At 42.5% G+C, this 23,597-nt stretch overlaps 1 protein-coding gene across 3 annotated transcripts in view; it reads right to left on the bottom strand.

Moving 5' to 3' along the window:
• ADAMTS20 (ADAM metallopeptidase with thrombospondin type 1 motif 20) overlaps window positions 1-20,931 on the bottom strand; it is a 162,757-nt gene extending 141,826 nt beyond the window's left edge. For 2 of the 3 annotated variants that reach the window (XM_072765509.1, XM_072765508.1), the window contains exons 1-3: window positions 20,715-20,931; window positions 20,004-20,365; window positions 8,017-8,179 (exon numbers count right to left, since the gene is read on the bottom strand). In XM_072765509.1, coding sequence (XP_072621610.1) covers window positions 8,017-8,179; window positions 20,004-20,365; window positions 20,715-20,805 — 616 coding nt within the window. In that variant the 5' untranslated portion in view covers window positions 20,806-20,931. The remainder of the gene's footprint in view (window positions 1-8,016; window positions 8,180-20,003; window positions 20,366-20,714) is intronic. The other variant, XM_072765507.1, reaches the window with a different exon arrangement.
• Between the last annotated feature and the right edge of the window lie 2,666 nt (window positions 20,932-23,597).

The following is a 23,597-nucleotide window of genomic DNA, read 5'->3' as shown; positions in this document are numbered from 1 at the left end:
ACCTACTAATCTATTGATGTCAAAAACATCCTTCATTCTGAATTTCTCACCAGTTTTGGGCTTTTCATTTTGTAGTGCTTAAAGTATCTCAATTCCAACACTAATCACAACTGTTCACCTGTTTGTACACATTCTCATTTTCTCTACCTAGCATCTATTCCTCCAACAGTCCCCAGTTTCAACTTGGGTACCTATCCCAGCAACCCCAGTGCTGTCTATGATTCCAGTTGTATTGTCCTAACCCACAAGCAGGGTTGGTCTGTCTGACTACAGCTCTCTCACCAATAACAGCAATTTGTTTCAGGCCAAGTCAGATCCCACAAAATAATCAGACCCTATGCTAGGACCTTAGTTTGAACTACTGAGGCGATGTAGTTCCCAATATCCCCTGGATTGGTGTGGTTAAAGTCCATATCCCTTCACCAGGCTTACCCATACCTTCATTAGCTTGCTCCTCCTTACTTCTCCAGCATCACATCATCCTGGCATCTTCTGGCACCCCACGCTTTACTTTTGGTTTCCTAAGTGGTTTAAGCACTGACTCCTCCCCAGGCATTTGCACATGCTGTCGCTTCTATCTGGAATACTTTTTGCCCTCTCCCTTTCTCCTGACCAATCCTGCTCATCTTTTGAGCTTCGGATAAGGAGTTATTTTTTCAAGTAAGCCTTCTGACTTTCCCATCTGAGCTACATCTTCCTATGAGGCCCCAAAACATCTTCCGAATTAACCTTGTCTTACACACCTGACGGAGCAGAAAGGTTATTTTGGTACTAATAATTCTCATTCATCCGCCAAGCAGTTATTATATACATAATTAGTATTAGTTGCTGTGAAGAATGTAAAAAAAAAAAAAGTGGAATAAAATGCTACCATTTCCTTTAAAGAACATAAACAAAATCTTAAAATCAACAGGTGGGACAGAAGTATAACAAATTTAAGAACAATGCAAGACAGTGTTAATTACATGAACAATATAGCCCCTAAATTTTGGGACATTCCATAGCTCAAAATTCCAGAGACCACATTCTTAACCTTAAAAAACTGTAAGCAGGTATATGAACCAGAAGAAAATAATTAAGATGCTAATTATAAAACAATTTAATAGCAATTTTTAGTAAAGCAAGAAATTAAGAATGTACAATCAGTGAAAGACCTGAAAATGAATGATTCCAATCACATTTAATATTTTTTTGTTTGTACAAATGAAGACCATCTTAGGTATTTACATCAACTCCTATTTAGAGTAAAGGTTTGTTTTACACAAATTTGAGATGGAAAAGATCAAGGAAAATTGTGTAAGGCTGACTAAATATGAAACAAGCCAAAGGAAATACAAGATAGTAGATAACTGAAGAGCAAGCACTACTATGAGGCTAAATGGAAATGTATTCAATTCCAGCAAAGGAGGCTTACACTGCTGTCAAGTGAAAACTCACAGGAATTTTACCAAGTTGCAAAGGGACTAAAAACCTTATACACGAATTTCAAAAACACAAAGTGCACCAACCTAAAGCAAAGATGAAAAGTTCTTAATGGAGGTACAACAGAAAAACAAACGTGTATTTCAATGGGTTAATAGTCTCAGTCCCTCCTCAACCGATTTGATAATTACGTGAACCAAAACAAGTTGACAAGAGTAAAAAAAAATTAATTAATTAATTAAAACTCCTAACACATGAGAAGCTCTAATTTTACAGCCATGGAAGGAAATAAAATTGTAATGGATTTAAAGTAGTTTGACACCATTATATTCAAGACACTAGCAGATCTTACTCTCCAATCAAGGGCTATGATTAGGATAGCTTCTCTTACACCTTAAGACTCGTAATCCTCTCCTAATTCATTTCCAAGTTAGCAGAGAGGTTATCAAGGGGAAAACAACCTTGCCTTCAAAACTGAGAATAAATCAGTATTTCTAATCTAATGATACAGTATAAATAACCCTTGTATAAAGAAGAGATTTAGAAAAACTCAATTCTTAGGAGTAGACAGGTAGACAAAAAGAACTGTTACTGCACCTAAAATGTAAGAGATTAAAGTTACTTTCCATGTTCGGTTTTCAAAATGCTCCCAACTCTGGTTCCTAAGATATTGGTTCCCTTCCTCACTACTCATTTCACATAACTTAATCGAGGTAGGAATTAGCCACTTATTAGCAACCCTTGACAGTATAAGATTTCAGGCAAAACAGAACTTCAAAGCTCTGGGACATGGTCACAGACTTAACACAAAATAAGCATCATATATGGGAGATGAATTCTTCTGTTTGGAATACACTATTACATGCAAATTTCATTATACAAGCAGAGCATTCAACTGGCAAAATAGGTCCGCTAATAAGAACCCTGTATGCATGGAACAACAGTCACACCACTACTAGGTTCCTACCCTTCCCTTCAGAGGACACATCTATAAGATGACCATGAAGAGCACGCTTCACAATCCACGTCAGGCAGCCATACTGCAGAGGATTCACAATCTCAAAACCTTAATAGATCAAATTTCACTATTTAGGATTTTTCCTTGGGGACAAAATTTAACTTCAAAACATTACTAATAAGACTGATGAGGGCAGCCCAGGTGGCTCAGCGGTTTAGTGCCACCTTCAGCCCAGGGTGTGATCCTGGAGACCGGGGATCGAGTCCCACGTCAGGCTCCCTGCATGGAGCCTGCTTCTCCCTCTGCCTGTGTCTCTGCCTCTCTCTGTGTGTCTCTCATGAATAAATAAATAAAATTTAAAAAAAAAAAGACTGATGAGTAACTACTTAAAATATTCTAAAGGACATGAAAGTTAAAGCAAAAAGGGAGATCTGAAAAGCTGAGGCAGATGATCTGTCATTCAAATACACATCTTCTCTAGGTAATTACTTTTCAAAAGTAATACTTGCTAAATTTCCATTGTATAGCAAGCATTTGATTTAGATAGACTTGGCCCTCCCCACCACCAAAAAAGGCTTCTTTGGTGACTGGTAGAGATGGAGAGGGAGGTAGAGGAGAGTGGTGGCTTCAAGATTTAGATGCACTGGATCCAAGTGCCACTGAGACACCCAACAAAACACAAGTAGCAGACAACCGTAGGCCTGAGATTTAACCTTAACAAACTAGAGTTAACATTTAGAGGGTATATCCTTTAATTAGGAAAGTAGGAAAAAAAAAATCACACAGACTATTTAAAAATGGTCTAAAACGGTGGCCACAAAAAGCACTTAAAAAAAACTTAGAATATGGATGGGAGAGCAGTAACCAGCAGGGAGAGAAATGGGATGAATGGTAAAAAAGAGGTCAAAGTGGAAACAAATTAGTTCAGAGAAACCAAAGGCGTAGGACGACAATTACATTAAAGTCAAGCAACAGGGGCGCCTGGGTGGCTCAGTCAGTTGAGTGACTCAATTTTGGCTCAGGTCACCTCAGGGTTGTGAGACTGAGCCCCACATCGGCTCTATGCCAGCTGGGAATCTGCATGAAGATTCTCTCCCACTGCCCTTCCCCCTCACCCAGGCACTCTCTCAAACAAATCTAAAAAAAAAAAAAAAAGTCACTCCATACTGAGAAATACCCCCTAAAAATGAGTTAGTGGTGAGAGGTTATTGCTTTTGGCAAGTAGGTCACAAGTGATCTTGAGAGTAGTTTTAGTAAAGGGTGGGCAGATGAGTGAGTTCTCTGTAGCTTTTTCTATATGTATTTAGAAGCTTGAATTGACTCTTAAATGCACCATTAACAAGTTTATTAGCTCAAAATATTGGCCATGGTCAGGGATCTTGGAAAGTTTTAGGATTTGTAAACAGGTAGCTAACCAGCCAAATGCAGCTCTTTTGTTTCTTCCCCATCCCCACCCCCATCCCCTACACAAAAATATGAGATTTTCAAATCATAAAATACAAATGATCCGGTAATACTGGTCTCCCATTCGCTGTGTGCCCTTTGCCAGAAGCATGCCTGTGTCCTGGTGGATACCTCTGTGTCTTTTTTTTTTTTTTTTTTTTGATACCTCTGTGTCTTAATGGCACCTCACTTTACTCATTTCCTACGACTTCCTGGTCCCCAAAGCTGTGAAGTACTGAAGCTGGAAACCTGGAAACTTGACCTTTACTGAAATAAACACTAGCCATTTACTGTCTACTCTAGGTTAAGACCGAGAAAGGTAAAGTCTCAAAGCCAGAAGAACTCTTCCTGACTCCTGGCTTAAGTCAACTGTGGTCCCTGCTGACACTAAAGACATCCAGCTTTCCCCAAAGTGATGCTGATTTAATCTTTAAAAGGGAAATCATCCGTGTGTGAAGGAAATTTGCAAGAATTTTCATGCATTCACAGGAATATTATCCACATGGCTTACACACAGAACAAGCTTTACCACCTCAAAGCGGAGGAAAAAGCTTTAAGGAAATTATCTTCCATGTACCGTCTTACGTGCACTTCACTGGACATTCCAATCCTTTGTCAACAACAGAGCTGCTTCGGTTCAGTACCCTGGCCTTCAGTCTCTTCTCATTCAAACCCAAAACTATCTCTAAAAAATAAATACTGGGCAGCCCAGGTGGCTCAGCGGTTTAGCGCCGCCTTCAGTCCGGGGCCTGATCCTGGAGACCCAGGATTGAGTCCCACGTCCAGCTCCCTGCATGGAGCCTGCTTCTCCCTCTGCCTGTGTCTCTGCCTCCCTCTCTCTCTCTCTCTCTCTCGAATAAATAAATATTTTTAAAAAATAAATACTGCCAAATGAGTAACACCTTCAAAAGATCATAGGATGTCTCAGCTTTAAACGGTTTCCTCAAAGCCTATGGAATAACCCACAAATCCTACACTCCTTTCAGATCTGCATCTGTACCTTCAGAATCCCATTTCCCCTACCTTCCCATACTCTTCGTGCACGTCAGGCCTCTGAACATACCAATACTATTCCCTCTTCTCTACAGACCTCTTCAAACTCCTACGGATTAATTCATGATTTGACATTCAGCCACAGAATCAAACTGTTATATGCTTATGTCTGCCAGCACAGCCCAGCTTTCACAGGCACATTAAAGTCCTTAAAAGCCCTCAACCTACAAACCCCAGTACTGAGTTTACTTTCTGCCCAAAAGAGCTCTCTCCACCTAACAACCTCCCAACAGTGTAGTAATAAAGCCTTTTGCCCATACTCTCTCCCACACTTCCCCGCCTCCTGACCAACCCAGATGCTTCCCCACATGGCTTATCATGGGCCATGTCCCCGTCTCTTGAAAATTTTAAGAGATTTCTTTTAAAGGCAGTATCTCCATGTCTGTCACTTTACCATGCTTTATCCAAAACTTTTGAATGCAAGTCCTCCTCTACTACCACCCTTTTTATTTTGCTTAGAAAATGCTTATGAATCCTTCACAATGGAGATTAAGTGGTTTAAATATTACCACCTTGGTAAAACCCAAAGCAGTTATTCTCAGCTCCTTCAGCTGCATAAAATATCGCTCCTAACCCAGGGCAGCCTTGGTTGTTTTGTGATTTCTGTTCTTGTGTTCTTTTACACCCACTGGGCTTTGAGAACCTGAATGAAGAGAATCATGCAAGTCTTACCCAGTACAATCCTTTGTACATATTAGGGACTCAAAGACTAAGAAAGAAGAAACTTAGAAAAAACTAGAAAAAATCATAGAAACTTTAAAGCTGGCTAACATCATCTAAAATCTACTGAAAGACATTTAATTTTCACTCACATCAAGTTCTGTTTAATAGAACAAATGTTTTAAGCTCCTAACCCCGTAACACGGAGAGAAGAGGGACAGAGTAGCAGCGGAAGAAAGGGAGCAGGGCTTGCCAAATCTGAGAAACCTATCAGTTCTGCTCTGCCTTGGATGATAAGCAATAGAACCTCACTTAAGATCCAGAAGATTTTTCATTCCTGTCAACCTTTTCAGAGCTTCCCCCATTCTGAGGTTTTAGTTTTGTTAGGGTAGATGGTGGTAGTATTGTGGGGGGCTAAGGGGAAACATTTGCTCATTTTGAGGGTTTTTCTGTGTTTTGTTATTTCTACTCAATTTTACTTCCATCTGATGCCTACCTGGGAGCCTGGTATCCACAACAGGTAGGTTTGGCTACCAAATATAATTTGAATGGCCTTAAGATACATGGTGAACTCTGATGTTGAAAACAACCTAATTCATCAAGGCTGAAACTGCTATGAATTGCAACATTTTTGAGTCACAATGAATTAAGACCATGAACAGAGGTGTGAAAAAATGAGTTTTCCACTTAACATTTTTGGTTCATATGCTAAATATCTTTAAGCCAACCTATTTGAAGAGGTTCTCATGAATGCTCACCTACAGAATATAAGATCCTCCAAGTATTTCTGAATAATGTGTGAATTGAGGAAGAAAAAGCCTTTGATAACATTTTAGTAATTACATTCCCAACTCTCCATTTTTACTAACAAAATGATGATTAGCAGCTAATTATTTAGGCCATTAATTGATTGCTTTGTGATTAAAACTATGTATGTTAACTGTACTTAAAAACGGAGGTACTTTAAGAATGGGTATTGCCTTCCATGTTTTAGTAATTAAATGTTGTGGAAAAGTACATTGTGATTAGAAAACAAAATACCATAGCTTTTTCTATTTTTGTGGGTTTTTTTATAATAAATCTTCAGTCTAAAAATTTTTTTAAACAAAAGCCTCTGGCTTTTCTTGTACCATTCTCTTTCTGATAATGAACACTGAGTGTGAATGCAAAACCCTGCATATCATTATGTGAAACATTTATGCATTCAGAGTGTCTACTTGGTGGTTTTCTTCTTAAGAAGCTAAACAATTCATTAAACAAGCTGCTCCTGAATGGTAGATCAGAACAAGCATAAGCTGCCTTCTGTAGAATTCTATTGTGAAGCTGTACCCATTTGTGTTTTCTTTGAAGCCATAAAAATGAAACCCTTATGCTCATATTAAAAGCATAAGAAAGACATCTATTATGTCAATAGATTTAAAACACGGCCTTAGACACAGTGAGAACCACTCCAAAATGGCACTCTTATAATAGCAAAGGTTAAGAAGTGCATTCCCAGAGAAAACCTTCAAAGGCCTACATATCATTATATCCCAAAACAGATGGCATTGCAGTGTTTGGAACTATAGTTTATGGACACCTACAATCTCAAATAAATCCTTTCTAATCCCACTCTTTTGTCTAGATTTTGTACTTTGATGATAACTGCAGGTGCCTTTCTCCATTCTTCAGAGAATGACAAGGATATGAAGATTCATGTACACACATGGACACAACTCTTACTAGGACTTTAATGCACAAATATTTTACTAGCATCAGATTTATACTTTATAGATACCTAGGATTCCTACCTTCTAATCCATTATAAATCTTCAGCCTGAATTTTGTAGGAAAATCAAACATATACGTCATCCTGGTGGAAGTATAAACTCATGAAAATCATTTTACAAACAATATGAATTCTCTACAATTTGTGTGTATACTCAGGAGAATCTCAACACAGCAGATGGAAACAAGAAAATTCACAGCAGCACCATTTATAAGAATGACAAAATGCACATAGCCCAGCCCAAAAGTTTATCAATAGGAAAATGAACAAATGGACTGTAATATACTCAATATTGCATAGCAATGAAGAATGAACCTCTGCACACACCAATATAAACCTCAAAAGCAATGTTGAGCAAGAGTGAGAAAACTATGAGTGTTTCCTTTACATATAAAGTTGAAAGGGTACAAGATTGAGCAACAAATTATTGTTCCTTAGCTTATTCAATTAACTAAAACTCTTAAGGAAAAGCACACTAGTGTGACTGATTGCAGCATAAAGTTTATGATTATTTGTTACAGATCTCAAACTGAATGCTTCTTTGGATCTTAGTTTACAAAATTGCCTGCAGACACTAAATTCTAATGGGTCCTTACGGGCCAAGAAAATTTGTTTAAAATATATTTCAATATTTAAGGAAAATGTCAATTCTAACCGATAAAGATATTTAAGTAGTATAATTGTACCAAAAGAGTTTTACTTCACAATTTACCTGAAACTTCACAAGGCTTGTGAGATTGCAGAAAATAGTTGCTCTTTATTTCCTGTCTGTATATAAGATGTGGTTTGTTATGATCATCTTCATGCTCGCTCCCATCTGCCTTCATTATAGGTTCTAAGAAATATTCACCATCATGTGCTTTAAATGTTCCCATCTGAAAACAAACAAAAGAATTAACTTGGTCACTAAGGGAAAGCATGCAGTGCCACAGGTGAAAGGGAGCACCAGAAAGCAGGACATCCAGAATTCTGTTCACTAAATGTCATCCACTGACTGACTAGAACATTTTCTTTCCATGGTTCCCTTCATTCTCATATATTGAGTCATGAAGACTGGATAGTGTTCTCATAGGCAGAGTTGAGATGACTGGCATCCCAGGTGTAAACAGTGGTACAGGTGATGACATCAAAATGGAAAAAAAAAAAATCTAGCACATTCTAGTAATAAGAAAGCCTGTTTGGCTTGGTCTATAGCAGGCAGTGAGAGACAAGACAAGGTTGTCTGGGGTCAGATTAGAGATCTTCAAAGGTGATGCTAGCAATTTAGAATTTGTAAGCAATGCAGAGCCACTGAAGAGTTTTCACGAAGGTCTACCTTCTAAATTCCAGAATCCACTAACTTGCCTTTACATAACTAGTAGCATTTTCAACTTGAACCTGCCCAAAGCCAAACTTGATTTGCAGTCCAAACCTGTCCTTTCTTCAATGGCCCCTATGTCAGTAAATGGCAACCGTATCATTCCAATAATTCAGGCCAAAAGTTTTTAAAGAAATCAAGGATGGGCTCTTGTGTCCACACAGACATCCCACATTCAATTCATCTGCAAATCCTGATGGCTCAACCTTCAAAGCATAACTGAAATCCAACCACTTCTGCCAAATTTTACTACCGCATCCATGATCTAACCTCACGCTTGGTTTCCTCTGTAAACCAACTGCCCTCCAGTCTCTATGGAATAGTCACAGTAATTCCTCAAGTCTAGATCATGTCACTCAAAAAACAAACATGACCAAGTCATTCAGTAAGATCCAAACTCCTTACAATAGTCTACAATGTCCTGATGTCCCCACCCTTTCCCCCACTGTCCCTCCAAGCACACGACCAATTGTGATTTCTCCCACTTCCACCTTGGCTCATTCTACAGCTCTACTCCTGGCACCTCTGTTATTCCTCAAATATGACGAGGAAATGCCTACCTCAGGACCTTTGCTAAAACTTCTGTTTCAAACGCTTCTCCCAGCTAGCTCCTCTAGCACTTGTTTCAGGTTTCTGCTTGACACTTAACACCCTCTAAGAAATGTCACCCCACCTCCTAGATCCACTCCTTTTATCCAGTTTCAGTTCACTTATCACTACCTCATTTTGTTTGATGCCCACTACAATATAAGCTCCATAGCAGTAGAACTTTTGCCTATACTCTTCTCCGCATGCCTCTCATGCCTGCAACATACCAGACATCGGTGTATAAGTAACATTAAATTAATGAAAAAGACTAAAAGTCAACTATTTTTAAGAAGACTATAGGGATGAAGTTTAATTTAGCACTTTTGTGTGTTATAGATGGTGGCAAAAAAAACAAAACACATTAGCAGTTCTAAGATAAAGGCTACAAAACCCTAAAAAGAGGTAACAGAACCTGATTTATAGTGACAGCAATGGTATGAGTTGGAAGAGAAAGACTACAAGATGCGAATGCCTGAGGAAAGAAAAAAAAAAAAAATTAAATAGAGACCGCGAGGGAGAATTTATGATAGAGATACTTTTCTGATGAAATAGGATTTACCAAAAGGACTCCAGAAATGTTGAAACTCCAAACAGACCCCATACAGATCCAATTCAAAGACCACTGACCACCTCTATTTACATAAACTATGGTACAGCCATACAGTGGAATATCCTGTGGTTACAAAGAATAAACATTTCGTGTAGTGTTACAGAAAGACCTCCGATTATTTCTTGGATACTCTTTTTTTTTTTTCCCTTACTCTTCTAGTGGCCTATGCTCTAGCATCTCTAATACTACCAGTGCCCGTTTTCCAACCACAAATCACTTATTTTCAATATATAAGAAAAATCCAGCTCTCTATGGCTTCCCTGAAAATATAATTTCAGTTTCTACTTATGCAAATTTCAATTTTACTTATGCTTATAAGTAACAGACTAATTTTGACACCTGAGTAAATGAACCCATAGAAATAATGCTTTCTGCCTTTTTAAAAAGGCATGCTAAAGAAGGGAAGTGTGATAGTATCTTGGTAAAAGATACCAATAGATTATGAGGTGGCTTATTACATATCTCAATGCACGCACCCACAAAACTACTTTGAATACAAAACTACTTCTCCCAAGCTATACTGAAGATCTACCTTGGAAGTTTTTATACTCTTTTTGGATCAAAATCCGACAATAAGGTATTTCTATCATAATGTTCCAGTCAGACTGCACAGGAGTCAAACCTGAATTCCCACATGAGAAGTGAGAATAGCTCTAACCAGAGTCCATAAGAACCTCCTTTTAAGTTGTGCTAGAACACTGTAGCCTGCTAAGAATATGTGAGTGTTAGAACTCAAAGGCTTTTCTTCAACAAGGACTTTATGTTTTAGAATACTTGAAGAATAATTTGTCCTCAAAGTGAGACTCTTTTGTATTTATCAATGAGGAACTTATAAACAGATTACTTCCATCATTTTTTTTCTATAATCCACCCCACTGCAGAGGACTTTCTGTTCAAATAAAAGTATTAGAGCTTTGCCTAAAATCTCTTAAGAAAGGGGGTTTTTTTTGTTGTTGTTGGTTTTGTGTATGCAGTTTGTGTGTCTGTGTGTGTTTTTTAACTTGGAAAGAAACCTGGTAAGATATTGACGGACTTAAAACAGGTGGTTCATAGAATTATATTTAGATCATGCCATATTTTTAGCAACCTGCCTATCTGCAGAGGGCCACTGCAATTTGATTCATGAGAAATGCCAATCAAATTCCAAACACTTTCTTTGGAACACTATTAAAAGCAACAAAACTAGTTTTCACTTGGGAAAGGGTTTCCCACTTATTGGAGCAATGATCTTCTATTTGCCAAGCTGTACTGAAAGGCAGTAAGTGATTATACATACAACTGGTTCCAATTTAGTCTCATAGGTCAAAATTTTTATGTTTAGAGTATTTTTTATAATATGTAATTGTTTTTCCAAAATGTTACTTCATATTGTGGCATTTATACATACTTTTTTCCAAATACATGGCAAACACATGTACTGTAGCCACAACCAATAATGTACTCAGATTTCATTAAAGAGTAAAAACAAGTAGAATATATAAACCATTTGGACGCTTTTCCCAAATCGTTTACAGTTATCACATTAGTATTGGCAACTACAGAACATTCAAAATAAGATCCAATTGAGTAAGTCAATTAGAGGCTCTACTGAATTTTAGCAACAAATTACTCTCAACGATTAATAAAATTGGATTTTAATTCCAGGGGTGGATCACAAGTAATTACGTATTTCAGTCTTTGTGGTGGTAGTTATTCATAAGTCATAATGAGACTCAGTTTAATGCTATTTACAATAAGAGCCTGAATAGGAGTTCTGTGTTTATACTTACAGAAACTTGGGCAAGTCACTTCATATCTGATCCTCAGTTCCACGACTTGTAGAGTAGAACTAAAACTACCTAATTTCTTGAGAAAGGCAATATGTTAAAATGTCAATGATTTTGAAATGGGATGAAAAATTCTCCACTAAAAACACAGATGTTACCGCCACCCTTTTTCCTCTGGGCAGAGTTTAATCGTTATGTAGTGAAAGATCATGAAGATGAACTCAGATTCGTTGTTACTTTTGGATCCTCCATTAGGTGCAGAAGGTTTTTTTTCTCCCCAACAGTTCATGATAACACCACTGATCAAGCCTAAGAAATAGAGTATTATACATAAGCATGCACTGAATGAATCAGCAATATGAAGAAAATCAGTTGTCTCCAGGCACCTGAAGTAGAAAATTCTAAGGTTTTCAAGAAGGGTCTTTCTTTCCTCTAACAACATTCTTTATTCCCCATTCCATGGACAACTCCAGATCTCCAGTATAAAAGTGAGAGGAAGCTATAGAGAGGAAGTGTATTGCCTATACTTCCCCTGAAAAGAGACCACTCTCACCAATCCTTGCTCATAAGGATCAAGAAAAGGACTCTGGACTCATCCACCTAAGCCTTAGATAACCAAATGAGTCTGATCCAAGTAGTATCCCAGCAACATTAGTAACAAGGAATAAATTCCGCAGTACTCCTCTTTCTTCTAGGCACAGAGGTGTTTTTGAAGTTATGGGAATGCACTAAAAGCAGAACGGTCAAGGGGGACTAGAGAGTGTTTCTCAGGAGTCTCCCAACTTCCTGAAATATCTAGAGACATAAAAACTAAAGTCATAACAATTAATTTGTTAGTTACTCAAAACTGCTTGGAGATGTGTAACGGAAAGATCTTCATGATCTATTGTTGAAATGTTATAAGCCAAGGTTGCTTGAAAATATGTAACATCTAGAAGGACACATGCCATACACCTGCCAGACCATTGGTCATATTAATAGCATGTTTTTTTTTCCTAGTTTCTTATGATTTACAATTAACATATGTACTCTTCAATTATTTAGAGAAATAGTTTTCATTTTCAGGCCTCCCATTCTATTTTTCCCTGAAGTTTACAACATATTGTAGTTTTGTTCTACTTTAGTACAGCTGGACTTCTATTGAGTTCATCATTGAGGTGAGAATCCAGTATTTTGCTTTTCCTTAGGAGATCTCCTCAGCATTCAGATTGCACATCAATGCCTTTTAGACTGTGGCAACTGTCACAGAAAACTCGAAGCAATTACCAAAACTCGATCTGCCATCAGAAGTCAACTAAGTTTTTGAGGTATTTAAGTTGTCAAAGAACCATGGGCCTAGACTAAAGAAGCCTTGACTGCTTTAGTTGTAACATAATCCATAGACCCTTAATTACTTCAGCATTCCTGAAAAGTGTCCCCACCCCCACCACCTGACAGCATCCTCCTAGCAGCTTAGATATGGCCATGGAAGACGACAGGCAAGACCCTCCCGGAAAGCAGAACCAGGGGCCTTGTTAACTGGACTTCCCAGAAAGAAGAATCAAGGAAGGTAATCAAGGAACTCTCTTACCAAAGGAGTAGGCAAACTCTCCACAGCCCCTCTGTAGAAGTCCAACATTGCTATAAATCAGTTACTAATGGGTACCTCTTTCTATAGGAAGTTTAAGGTTAGGGTTGTAATCATGCTGTATATAGGGTTGAGAATAGAAGACAGTGTCCCTCTGAAGTTGTCTCCCTGTAGACAAGATGACAATGACATGTAGGAAGGAAGAACAAAGGGACACTTGGTGAACGGAAGAAGAGCCTATAGTAAAGACCGGTGGTGAGCACAGTATCTATTCTCTCTTCTTCCTGGTCGTATTACTTGCCCCTCACTTTTCAGCCCTTTGCAGCTCAGTAGAGCCAGGCATCAGCAGAATGCAAACAGAAGTAGTGTGTCACTTTTAGACTAAGATAATCAAGAGCCGGTAAGCCTTCATGCTATTACTATGGTAATAAGGCATTCATGTAGCTCATGAACAATTGAATATTCTTGTAATGACATACTATACCACTAGTATATAACAGTGACCAGTACACAACAAATGACTTCTAAGTATTTGTTGAAAAAATTTCTTCCCCCAAATATTAATATGAATTAAACAGCTTAAGTATATTTCATAGAAACAGGAAGTATGAGCAAAACAAAGCCTCAGGTAACAAGGTACAACATAACCCCATATGAATGGTACTACTCAGAGATCTCAGATTTAAGCTATGCACAGTTTGATGTCCAAGTACCTCAACTAAAATCACTAAAATTAATTTTCCTGCATTGCAAGAGTGATATAAAGAACTAGCCTAATTACTTAGCACATTAAAAGTGGCTTTAGCTCACTCATCCACCTATGTATTGAGCATTTCCATGTTCTGTATCGGTTGTTACAATCATCCCCGCACTTAAAACCTATAAATAAGATAGAAGTGTGAACAACCGCAATTCAATAAATGGTGTATAAAGAGTCACCCAGTAGTGGAACAAAGGCAGGCCTGTCAGCTCTGTCTAGAGAAAATCAGGGATAAGGAAAGGTTTAAAATTGATCTGAAGGATGAAGAGTTTAGGAGAAAGGACTTTCTAGACAAAGTAAATAGAAATTAAAAGTATTATAAGTAATATATAAACCTATTCTGGAACCAAACACGTGTTTCTAGAATTCTCTTCCTTGCCACCTGTTTGTCAATATCTTTCTTGGTTAATGGTCACAGGATCATGCAGTCATTTAAGTAAGTCAAGATTATTTTGATCTCCTTTTAGGGTCCAAAATTCTAGTCTGTTTCCTACAAGGCTGTTCAACTTCAGCACTGACATTTTGATAGTTACTTGTAGAAGAGGCTGTTCTGTGCATTGGGGGAAGTTTAGCAACATCCTTGTCTTCTAGCCACTAGATGCTAAGAGCATCTGCTTTACCGCCCCCGCCACCCCAATTGTAACTGGTAAAATGGTTTCCAAACATCATCGAGAACGTGCCCCCAGTTGAGAACCACTAGTCTACATTAGCACACCTTCCATAGGCACCCACTCTTCCCTTCACTGCCGCAATCGCTTTACTTCAAGGGGCTCTTTTTCCTGCTCCATGGTAGACTAAGAGTGGTCCTTTCAATGACTTGCTGCCTCCCCTAGACCCTGCACAAAACCACATGAGGGGAGGCCCCTCCTAACACATCACACCAACCCACCATCCCAGCTCAAGCCTCACTCTCTCGCAGCGAGTCCAGGCCTCCCCCCACTCTCAACCCACTCCCTTTTCTGGCTGCACAAGGCCATGAGCTTGACTTTCCATATCCACATGGAGTCATCCTGCAAAGTGTAGTTGAGGGTCTTATTTCCACTACAAGTCTCAATGCTCTTACTCTTTCCTCCAAGTTCACACAACACTCTCCACAGTCCTCTCAAGAGCCTAAAACAGACTTCCAGTGTTTGTGTGCCTGGGGTCTGTATAAGGTGGCCCTTAGAATGCTGAGCATAATTGGCCAAGGGCCCCAGCTACTGGGGTTTGAAATCCATCGTTGTCTGCAGACCAGCCATCTCTCTCAAATGCTACTCCCATTTAGTAACGGAGTGTGACAATACTAAGGGTATACTCATCCTCAGGCAGGAGACTCTTCTCCCAGCCCAATCTGGCTTGGAGCAGGCTTTACTGAACCTTGCTTAGATTCCCAGCAGCCTTGGATTCCTCTACCCAACAGTCCCATCCTCCCTGTTTCAAATTTCACCACTCTATTTTCTGACACAGGCACTTCCCCCTAAAAGAAAAAAAAAAAAAATGCTTGCATACACAATCCCACCTTGTCATCATCTTCTTGGAGAATCTAAACTAAGATTAGAATGTTAAGTGGCATAAGAAATTCTCCGTGGTATTGGAGTACTTAATAGAGTATGTGAATAACCAAGAGGTCCTTATGAATTTTTTCCACCAAAAAAAGTATATATATGAATGCAGAATGGCATATGTCATGATGTGAGGCTATGTCAGTCATGGACAAATAGGAAGTTTAGAAAACTTTCCTTGAATAGACAAAAACCAGTAAAAAGACAGATAAGAAATGACCATATGGAAAGTGAACAAGAAGTCACTAAAGCAACTCAATAATCAGAGCATTAGTGCCTGACATGCTGCAGAATGGTTATGAGAAACTTCAAAAAAGTACACAGCGCCACTGCAAGTTACTGCAGGAGAACACTGTATAAGCCAGATGCAATGTCTGGTTTTATGACATCTGGAAACGGTTTCTTTCAACCAAAGAGACTGCACTGCTTCAAATCCCACCAAGAAATAGTGAAGTTAACAGTCTAGGCAGTCGGGTTAGTCCCTGAGGGCCTTTGGAAGAAGGGAACCCACTGGGTAATATGAGAAGAGGGCTAGTAGAGACAGACGTTGCTGCAAGAAGCCTCTGTATAATCTATACATGCCATCCTGACAAGTCTACACCCAAAATTCAGCTCATTAAAATACTGACCTCTACTACTTTGGCAACAGTGCTAACATTACGAGAAGATAGAGAACAGGACCATGAAAACGAAGCTTAAAGTGGAATAGAGGGGTATTAAGGCCTGATAACTATGCATTCTGTGACAGCTTATCAGTGGACTAAAAAAGTTTGACTAGCCATTAGGACTTACAGGTAGCTTTAGTAGTTTCATTTTCATATCTACCGTAGATTTTAGAAATGAATTAATCTGTTTAGATATGTTTGAATTATGTTATACTTATGAGAAATTAAACAGAAAAGCAAAAGTTATACACACATGAAATAAGACTGCTGGCAGATCCTTAGCCCCTTCTGGTTCTTGGGCCCAAAACACTAGTACTAGTCACAGTTCAGTGATTTAGTGAAATATGTAAATACGGAGACTCCAAAAATGGAAAGAAATGGACCATATAGAAATTAAAGTTCACATGTTTAAAGTTAATGCCACACTAGCGCTCTACTTAATTCACGTTGGAGTATTTTTTTTTTTTTTTAATGGTTGCACAGAAATATTTTGAAGACTTTCTGGCTTTCATTCCCTTCCTCTAGAATAGATAGTTCTCAGTAGCCACCAGAGAAAGGTGGGAAGATGGAAGGGGAACTGGTCAAGTAAACGAGATGTGAAGGGGGAACTTCGTTGGATTCCAGGAAGAAAGGATGACAGGAGACGAGGAGATGACAAGATGTACACATGGCAACTTCTCCACCAAGGATTAAGATCCTAGAGAGAGAAGACATATTAGTTTAAGGGAATTGCCAAGATAAGTGGTTCAACATGCTGAGTAGGATTCAGGGAAAGGATGTCTCAAAGAGATCCCTCCCCCCCCCACATGCCCCCACTACATGGGAAGTGTAGCAGAATTTGGTAAACGGAAGAACGAAGTCCCCCTTGACGTTCAAATGCCACGGAGTATTTCAGACCCTTAGAGGGCTCTACAAGGCTACCAACAGCAACACTAAGCCACCTTACATGGTGAAGGTACAGCAGCGGAAGCAGTGATTGAGAAGGGCTGCACAATGCAGCAGCCAGACAGATTAGGTAGTGTGGCAGTCAGACCTTGTAGGGACAGGCAGCACCAGTGACATCCAGGGGGGACGTCCAGGAGCCTCAACTGGCCAAAGGAGGCCACAAGTTCTCAAGCCTAGATTTGAGCTGCTGGTGCAAGATGCCAAGATGCCCAGCAACTAAGGTACAAAAGACACCAGAAACTAGAGGAACTGGGGGATCATCCTTCCTCCCCAACAACGACTTTAGGACAAACAGTATGGCCTCGTATGGGGTCAATTTTCATCAGTCGTCAATGTATGCTTGAATCTAGCAACATAGGGGACAATACACATTAATAGAGAAAAAAAAAATCACATTCATTTCAATATACTCAGGAACACACATCCATTTATAATTAAATGCAAACGTAAAGCAAAAAAATAAAGAAACTAGAAAAAAAGAACCCCTCTAAATTTTAAGTCTGGCTCTAACAATCCTTCAGTAAACTTCAATGTTAGTGTTTAACGGACTGGCAGAGGTCAAAGCTAGATCAGAGTCACATACACAAAGTCAAACACCAGTCCGGGAGCAAGAAGGAGCAGGGCCAGAAGATTAGCATTAGTAACTTCATAGGCATTGTAGCGAGGTTGATCTGCAAACAATCCAGCTGGTCCAGGTTGTGGGTACAACAATTTTATCCAAATCTAAAGACTAATCTGAGAGTAAGGAGGATTGCATATAATGACAAATGCACTGTAGAATCTACCAGAAGTTCAGCTATTTGAGGACACCACTGTTGTCAAAGTAGTTAATGACTGAGTCAGGGTACAAAGAAGACACACAGCCAAAAATACATAACTAATACTGGTTCTGGTAAAAAGAGAAGTGGGAAAGTCAAAGAACAGTCATTAATCCCAATAATTTAGACTTTGAATTGGTCATGATCACACCATTAAAGACACTTAGAATATTTCCAGTAATACAGCGAATACCAGGATCCAGCTCTACCATGACTGGGGTATCCTCAATGCAGCCTCACAAATAAATTAAAACGCATTAGATACAAAGTAAGTTTTTTAAATGTTAAGTCTGATAAGGTCAACAAATCTCTCAAAAGCAGAGTGCATACATAAGTCAGACTAATAATGTATAATTTAGACAGCTATATCCAAATTGGCACAGTAACAGGCGAGAAGAACTCCAGTCAAGACCTAAAAACATTTCCGTTTCTTGATTTCAAAAAGGGGATATTGAATAATTTGATCTACACCAGCATTATGAATCAACACGAGCAGAAACCTCACTCTTAATAATGCTTCCCATCTGGAATACTTTTCCATGCTGTGAAACACTAAATCAAGAAAACATTAACCATGACAAATTGTGGTAGTAAATCTAGAATTTTCCAGATGAGCTAGCCATTCTGAAAGGCTCTAGAAAATAATATTTTTCTTTCCTTTGATATATAGGTGGCTGTATAAATATTAGCGCCTCTGCCAATCTGGTGTTGCAAGCTTCTTACATTTAACACAGCAAAAAGGAAGGAAATTGTTCGAGGCATTCTATGTAAATACAGCTCAAAGTAGCAGGAAAAAGAGCAAGACCTTCCAAATTTACTTAGTGATGACCAACACTCAAACCCAGGAAGACGGCTTACATCAATTAACCTAAGAGGAAGCACTGCATTTGAATTCGAGAATCCAGTAACCAAATTCTTAGTTGTTTCTTCCTGAACAGGTCTTCCATCAGGAGTTAATGAAGCATCTATTTTAACAGATCAAAACCTGGGGTTTCAGAAACTTGAATGGGAAAGTGTTAGACCTATTTTTCTGATACTTAACATTTCCTTTAATTAGGATTGTAGGTGAAACCACAGACATTGTGACTTTGTTATCAAAAAGATACCTGTTATCAAAAAGTTGGTGTAGCTGGTTTACACTCATGATCACCGCCATAGCAAACAGACCCCTCCCCAATAGACTGCTTAGGGCATTAATGAAGTATATTATGAAACCGTAAATTGTAGTCTTTCTACCATTTTGACTACTGTTAACCCTTAAAAGGAAGCCAGTTAACATTTTACACATTAAAAGTATGTTGAGAAAAGGTCCTAAGTTTCCTCAGACTGATGTTCATGGTTAAAGGGAAGGGAGGAGGGGGAGGATTAGAACCTCTGCCTTCAAGCGAAGGGAACAAAACACAAAGAACCCGCTATTTTATTTCATTTCCTTTCTCTGGAGTTTTCCTTCACCAAAATTACCATTTTTTACTCCTGTCACTCTAAGGATCGCTTCTCACTTGCTGGTACCAGGTCTTTGTAGACACTGTCAAACTGTAGTACATTTTGAACAGGGGCAGGTGCAGCCTCTATGGCTAGACCCGTGCGTGCTATCAAGAAAGCCAACTTCTCTTGAGACTTTGCATTTGACGTATATTCGTTTCCTCCTAAACTCAAGGAGCAGATTTAATTCAGGGGAGTCCACCTAATTCAGGGGACCCTGCCTCCCTAAAGGCTCCAAAAACGTTGGTGTGTCAGTGAAGTCCATTTGCCCTCCTGCTGGAAAAGATCTTCCACGTGCGGCACAGGCCCCAAAGAACCACCCCCTGACTCGCACGCTCAAGAGCTGACACTTCCAGAAGTCTCCAGGCTTTGCACACGGGGGGAGGGGGTCAGTTTTGCCAGCAGGGAGACTACGGAGCCCCCAACACCCTGTCCCCGTGCAAGAGACAGCGGCCTTGGGCTTGGGCTCCTCGGTGCGTTGCTCCCTCTGACCTCCGGGGTCCCCCAGCCCCCAACCTGGAAAATGTTGGCCAACGGCCCCCCGAACACAGCCCCTAACCGGATCCCAGGGGACCCGCCGAGGGCCCCGAGGGCACTCACCAGGCCTCCGCAGAGGCTGAAGACCGCCGTGTGCTCCCGGCGAGCGTTGACCTGGCCGCGGTAGAAGCAGTGGCGCAGGTCCGGGGGCGCCCCGCCGAGCCCCTCCGCCCCGCGCGCGGGGGCGCCCAGGTGCACCTCGGTGTAGCCGGCGGCCAGGAAGGCCGCGTCCGCGCTCAGGTTCAGCTGGAAGAGCTGCCCGTAGGCGCGGATCCGGTAGTGCGTCCTGGCGGGCGGCGGCCCCGGCGCCCCGGAGCTGCGCTTCCTCCGGCTGAAGTGGTGGCTCTGCGGGAGCACTTCGCCCAACTCATTGACCCGCGCGGGCGTCACCACCTCGTAGGAGACCAGCGTCCTCACCAGGGCTTCTGCAACCGCGGAGACAGGCCACTGAGCCCCCCGCCCCCCGCCCGCTGCACACACCCCCATCCCCATCCCCATCCCCATCCCCGCCGCCGCCCGGGCCCCGGCGCCCCCGGGTCACGCCGCAGGCGCACCGCCGGCGGGAGCGCGCGCGCGCACACGCGCACACACGTGCTCCGCTGTCCCACACCCCCGGCCCGCCCCGCCCCGACCCCCACCCCCGCGGCCCTGCGGGGCGAGTCCTCCAAGCCCGGCTCAGCCTCGCCCCCGCGGGATGCTCGGGGCCGGCGGACCCGGGGGGCCCCGCGAGCGCCCCTGCAGGGCCGGGGAGCAGGGGCCCCGCCGCGACCTCACCTTGCCGGGGGTGCAAGTGAATTTCCCAGGACCTGGCGATGAAGAGCGAGAGCTGACAGAGCAGCCCCGTCAGCCACTCGGCCACCCGCATGGTCGCGCCGGGGCCGGCCCGGGCCGCCCGCCGCGCAGCCCGGCTCCCCCGCGCCCCGCCGCGCTCCGCCGCTCCTCTCCGCCGCCCGCCGCGCTGCACGCCGACCCCGCGGCGCCCGCCTCAGCAGCCCCTGGAGCAGCAGTCCCGGCCCCGGGCCGGGCCGTGAAGCCGCGCCGCCAGCCTCCGCGCCCCGAGCCGCTGCTGCATCGCACCGCAGCCCCCCGGCCCCCCGCTCCCCGCGCCCGCGCCGCGTCGCCCTCGGACGCCTTCCCGGGGCCCGAGCGACGCGGGCAGGCGAGCCGCGCCGGCAGGCTCGGGGCCAATATAGCCCCCGCGGGCCGGGCGAGCGCGGGGAGAGCCCGCCCCCGGGGCCGCGCGGGGCCAATCAGCGGCGGGCGCGGCCGGGCTCGTGCTCCCGCGCGGGGCCCGCCCCCGCCCCCGCCCCGCCCCCCGCCGCCCGCGCCCCCGCCCCCGCCGCCCCGCGAGCGCCGTCCGTGCGGCGGGTGCGCGCAGCCCCGCACCTGGAGCGCCCGGGGCCGCGCACGCCGAAGTGTCAGGCAAAGCGTCCGCCGGAGGGTCTGTGCCCCTTACGGGTCGCGGGGATCCGAGGCTTCTCCGGATCCCGCGCGACGTGCTGCGGCCGAGGGGTGACCCCGGTGCAGCCTGGTGGCCGGTCCCGCGGCGAGGGCCCCTCTGTGTTCCCGGAGCCGCCGGAGCTGAAGGGCGCTCGAGGTGCAGAGGGCGACGCGAGCTTGCAGGCGGCCGGCGTCTCTGGGGCTCATCTGCCGGCGGCACGACCTCAGTCTCCACAGTTCCTGCACTTGCGGGGTTTTCCCCCCTTTTACTATTCATTTTTGTGCTTCATTTTGTTTAAGCCTCCCCCCCCCCCCGCCGCCGCCCCGCCTCCAGGGGCGCCTGAGTGGCTCAGTAGGTTAAGTGGCTGCCTTAGGCTCAGGTCATGACCTCGGGCTCCTGGGATGGAGCCCTGCATCCTGCATCCTGCATCCTGCATCCCGCATCCTGCTCAGCAGGGAGCCTGCTTCTCCTTCTCTGTTCCTCTCCCCGTCTTGTGCGCGCTCTCTCTCTCTCTCAAATAAATAAAAATAAAATATTTTTAAAGGGGCCCCCAAATTACTGAGACATCAAGCCCCATGGCTCAGGTCATGACCTCAGGCTCCAGGGATGGAGCCCTGCATCCTGCATCCTGCTCAACAGGGAGCATGGATAAAGAAGATGTGGTCTATGTATACAACGGAATATTACTCAGCAATTAGAAACGACAAATACCCACCATTTGCTTCAACGTGGATGGACCTGGAGGGTATTATGCTGAGTGAAGTAAGTCAATCGGAGAAGGACAAGCAGTGTATGTTCTCATTCATTTGGGGAATATGAATAATAGTGAAAGGGAATATAAAGGAAGGGAGAAGAAATGTTGGGAAATATCAGGAAGGGAGACAGAACATAAAGACTCCTAACTCGGGGAAACGAACTAGGGGTGGTGGAAGGGGAGGAGGGCGGGTGTTGGAGGGGAATGGGTGACGGGCACTGAGGTGGACACTTGACGGGATGAGCACTGGGTGTGTTTCTGTATGTTGGTAAATTGAACACCAATAAAAATTAATTTAAAAAAATAAATAAATAAAAACAAAAAACAAAAAACAAAACAAAAAAAAACAGGGAGCGTGCTTCTCCCTCCCTGTTCCTCTCTCATCTTGTGCTCTCTCTCTCTCTCTCTCTCTCTCTCTCGAATAAATAAAAATAAAATATTTTTAAAGGGGCCCCCAAATTACTGAAACATCAAGCCCCGCAAAACTTGTGTCGGCCCCTGCCATTGTATCTCTGGGTCATTTTATGAGCCTTTCTTCAGGTAGTTTCACAGTATTAATCCGTCCTTTCTTTATGATATCCAAACGACCCCAGGCATCTACAATTAGCTTCATCATCCTCAACAACTATTGTAGCTCTGGATCCAGTTGTCACCTGATGTCTGTTAAATTCTACAAACCTCAATAGCCACAGAAAGCAATGATTATTTCGGAACTAAAATGCACCTGTTTGATTTGCAGGCTCCATATTACTTCTCTCTGTCACCTGTATGAAAATAAAAGCGGAGTAAGGGGTCAGATGGTCTTGAAATCCAACCAAGGGAGAGAAAAAATGTGAAGGTAAAGGTAGAGGAATAATTGAGTAAATCTTCACAAACACAAAGGAAGACACTCTCAGTTTAGTTCCTGGCAAGCCTTCCTCCCCTGAACTCTCAACAATAAAAATTCTGTTCACTTGCAATTGGCCTCTCATGGCAGGCCTCCTCACCTTCATATCCTACGCTTGGCCCATCTGGTGTTCGCCACGGATGTGAACGAATCTTGTTTGAGGAAGGAGATTAATTTTGCTTTTACCAAGGAAATGACCCACCTCGGTGATGGCGATTCTTCCACAATTAGTCCCCCTTCTTTTGTACCCCTTCCTCACAAGTGTCGTTTCATCCATCACAGAATTACAGACATCTAATTTTTTCCCCCTAAAGTAAGCATCCTGTCACTTTAAACAAAACAAAAACAGACTTTTCCCACACCTGTCTCTATAGTGGTTATCTTCAGTACATTGTAATTTAGAGTCATTTAATTACATTGCAGCCCTAAATGTATCTTTACATCAAGAACCATGCCTCCTCTCATAGAAACAACAGAGAATAGAACTGCGCCTATGTAATTGGCTATCTGCTTAATGAAGGCAAAATAAATATTTCCTTTCCATTACTGAAGGTGTGCCACTCAAAGTGGGTTTTG

The sequence above is a fragment of the Vulpes vulpes genome, chromosome 8 (assembly GCF_048418805.1).
Source record: "Vulpes vulpes isolate BD-2025 chromosome 8, VulVul3, whole genome shotgun sequence".
Lineage (NCBI taxonomy): Eukaryota > Metazoa > Chordata > Mammalia > Carnivora > Canidae > Vulpes > Vulpes vulpes.
This window is presented reverse-complemented; position numbering and strand designations above follow the sequence as displayed.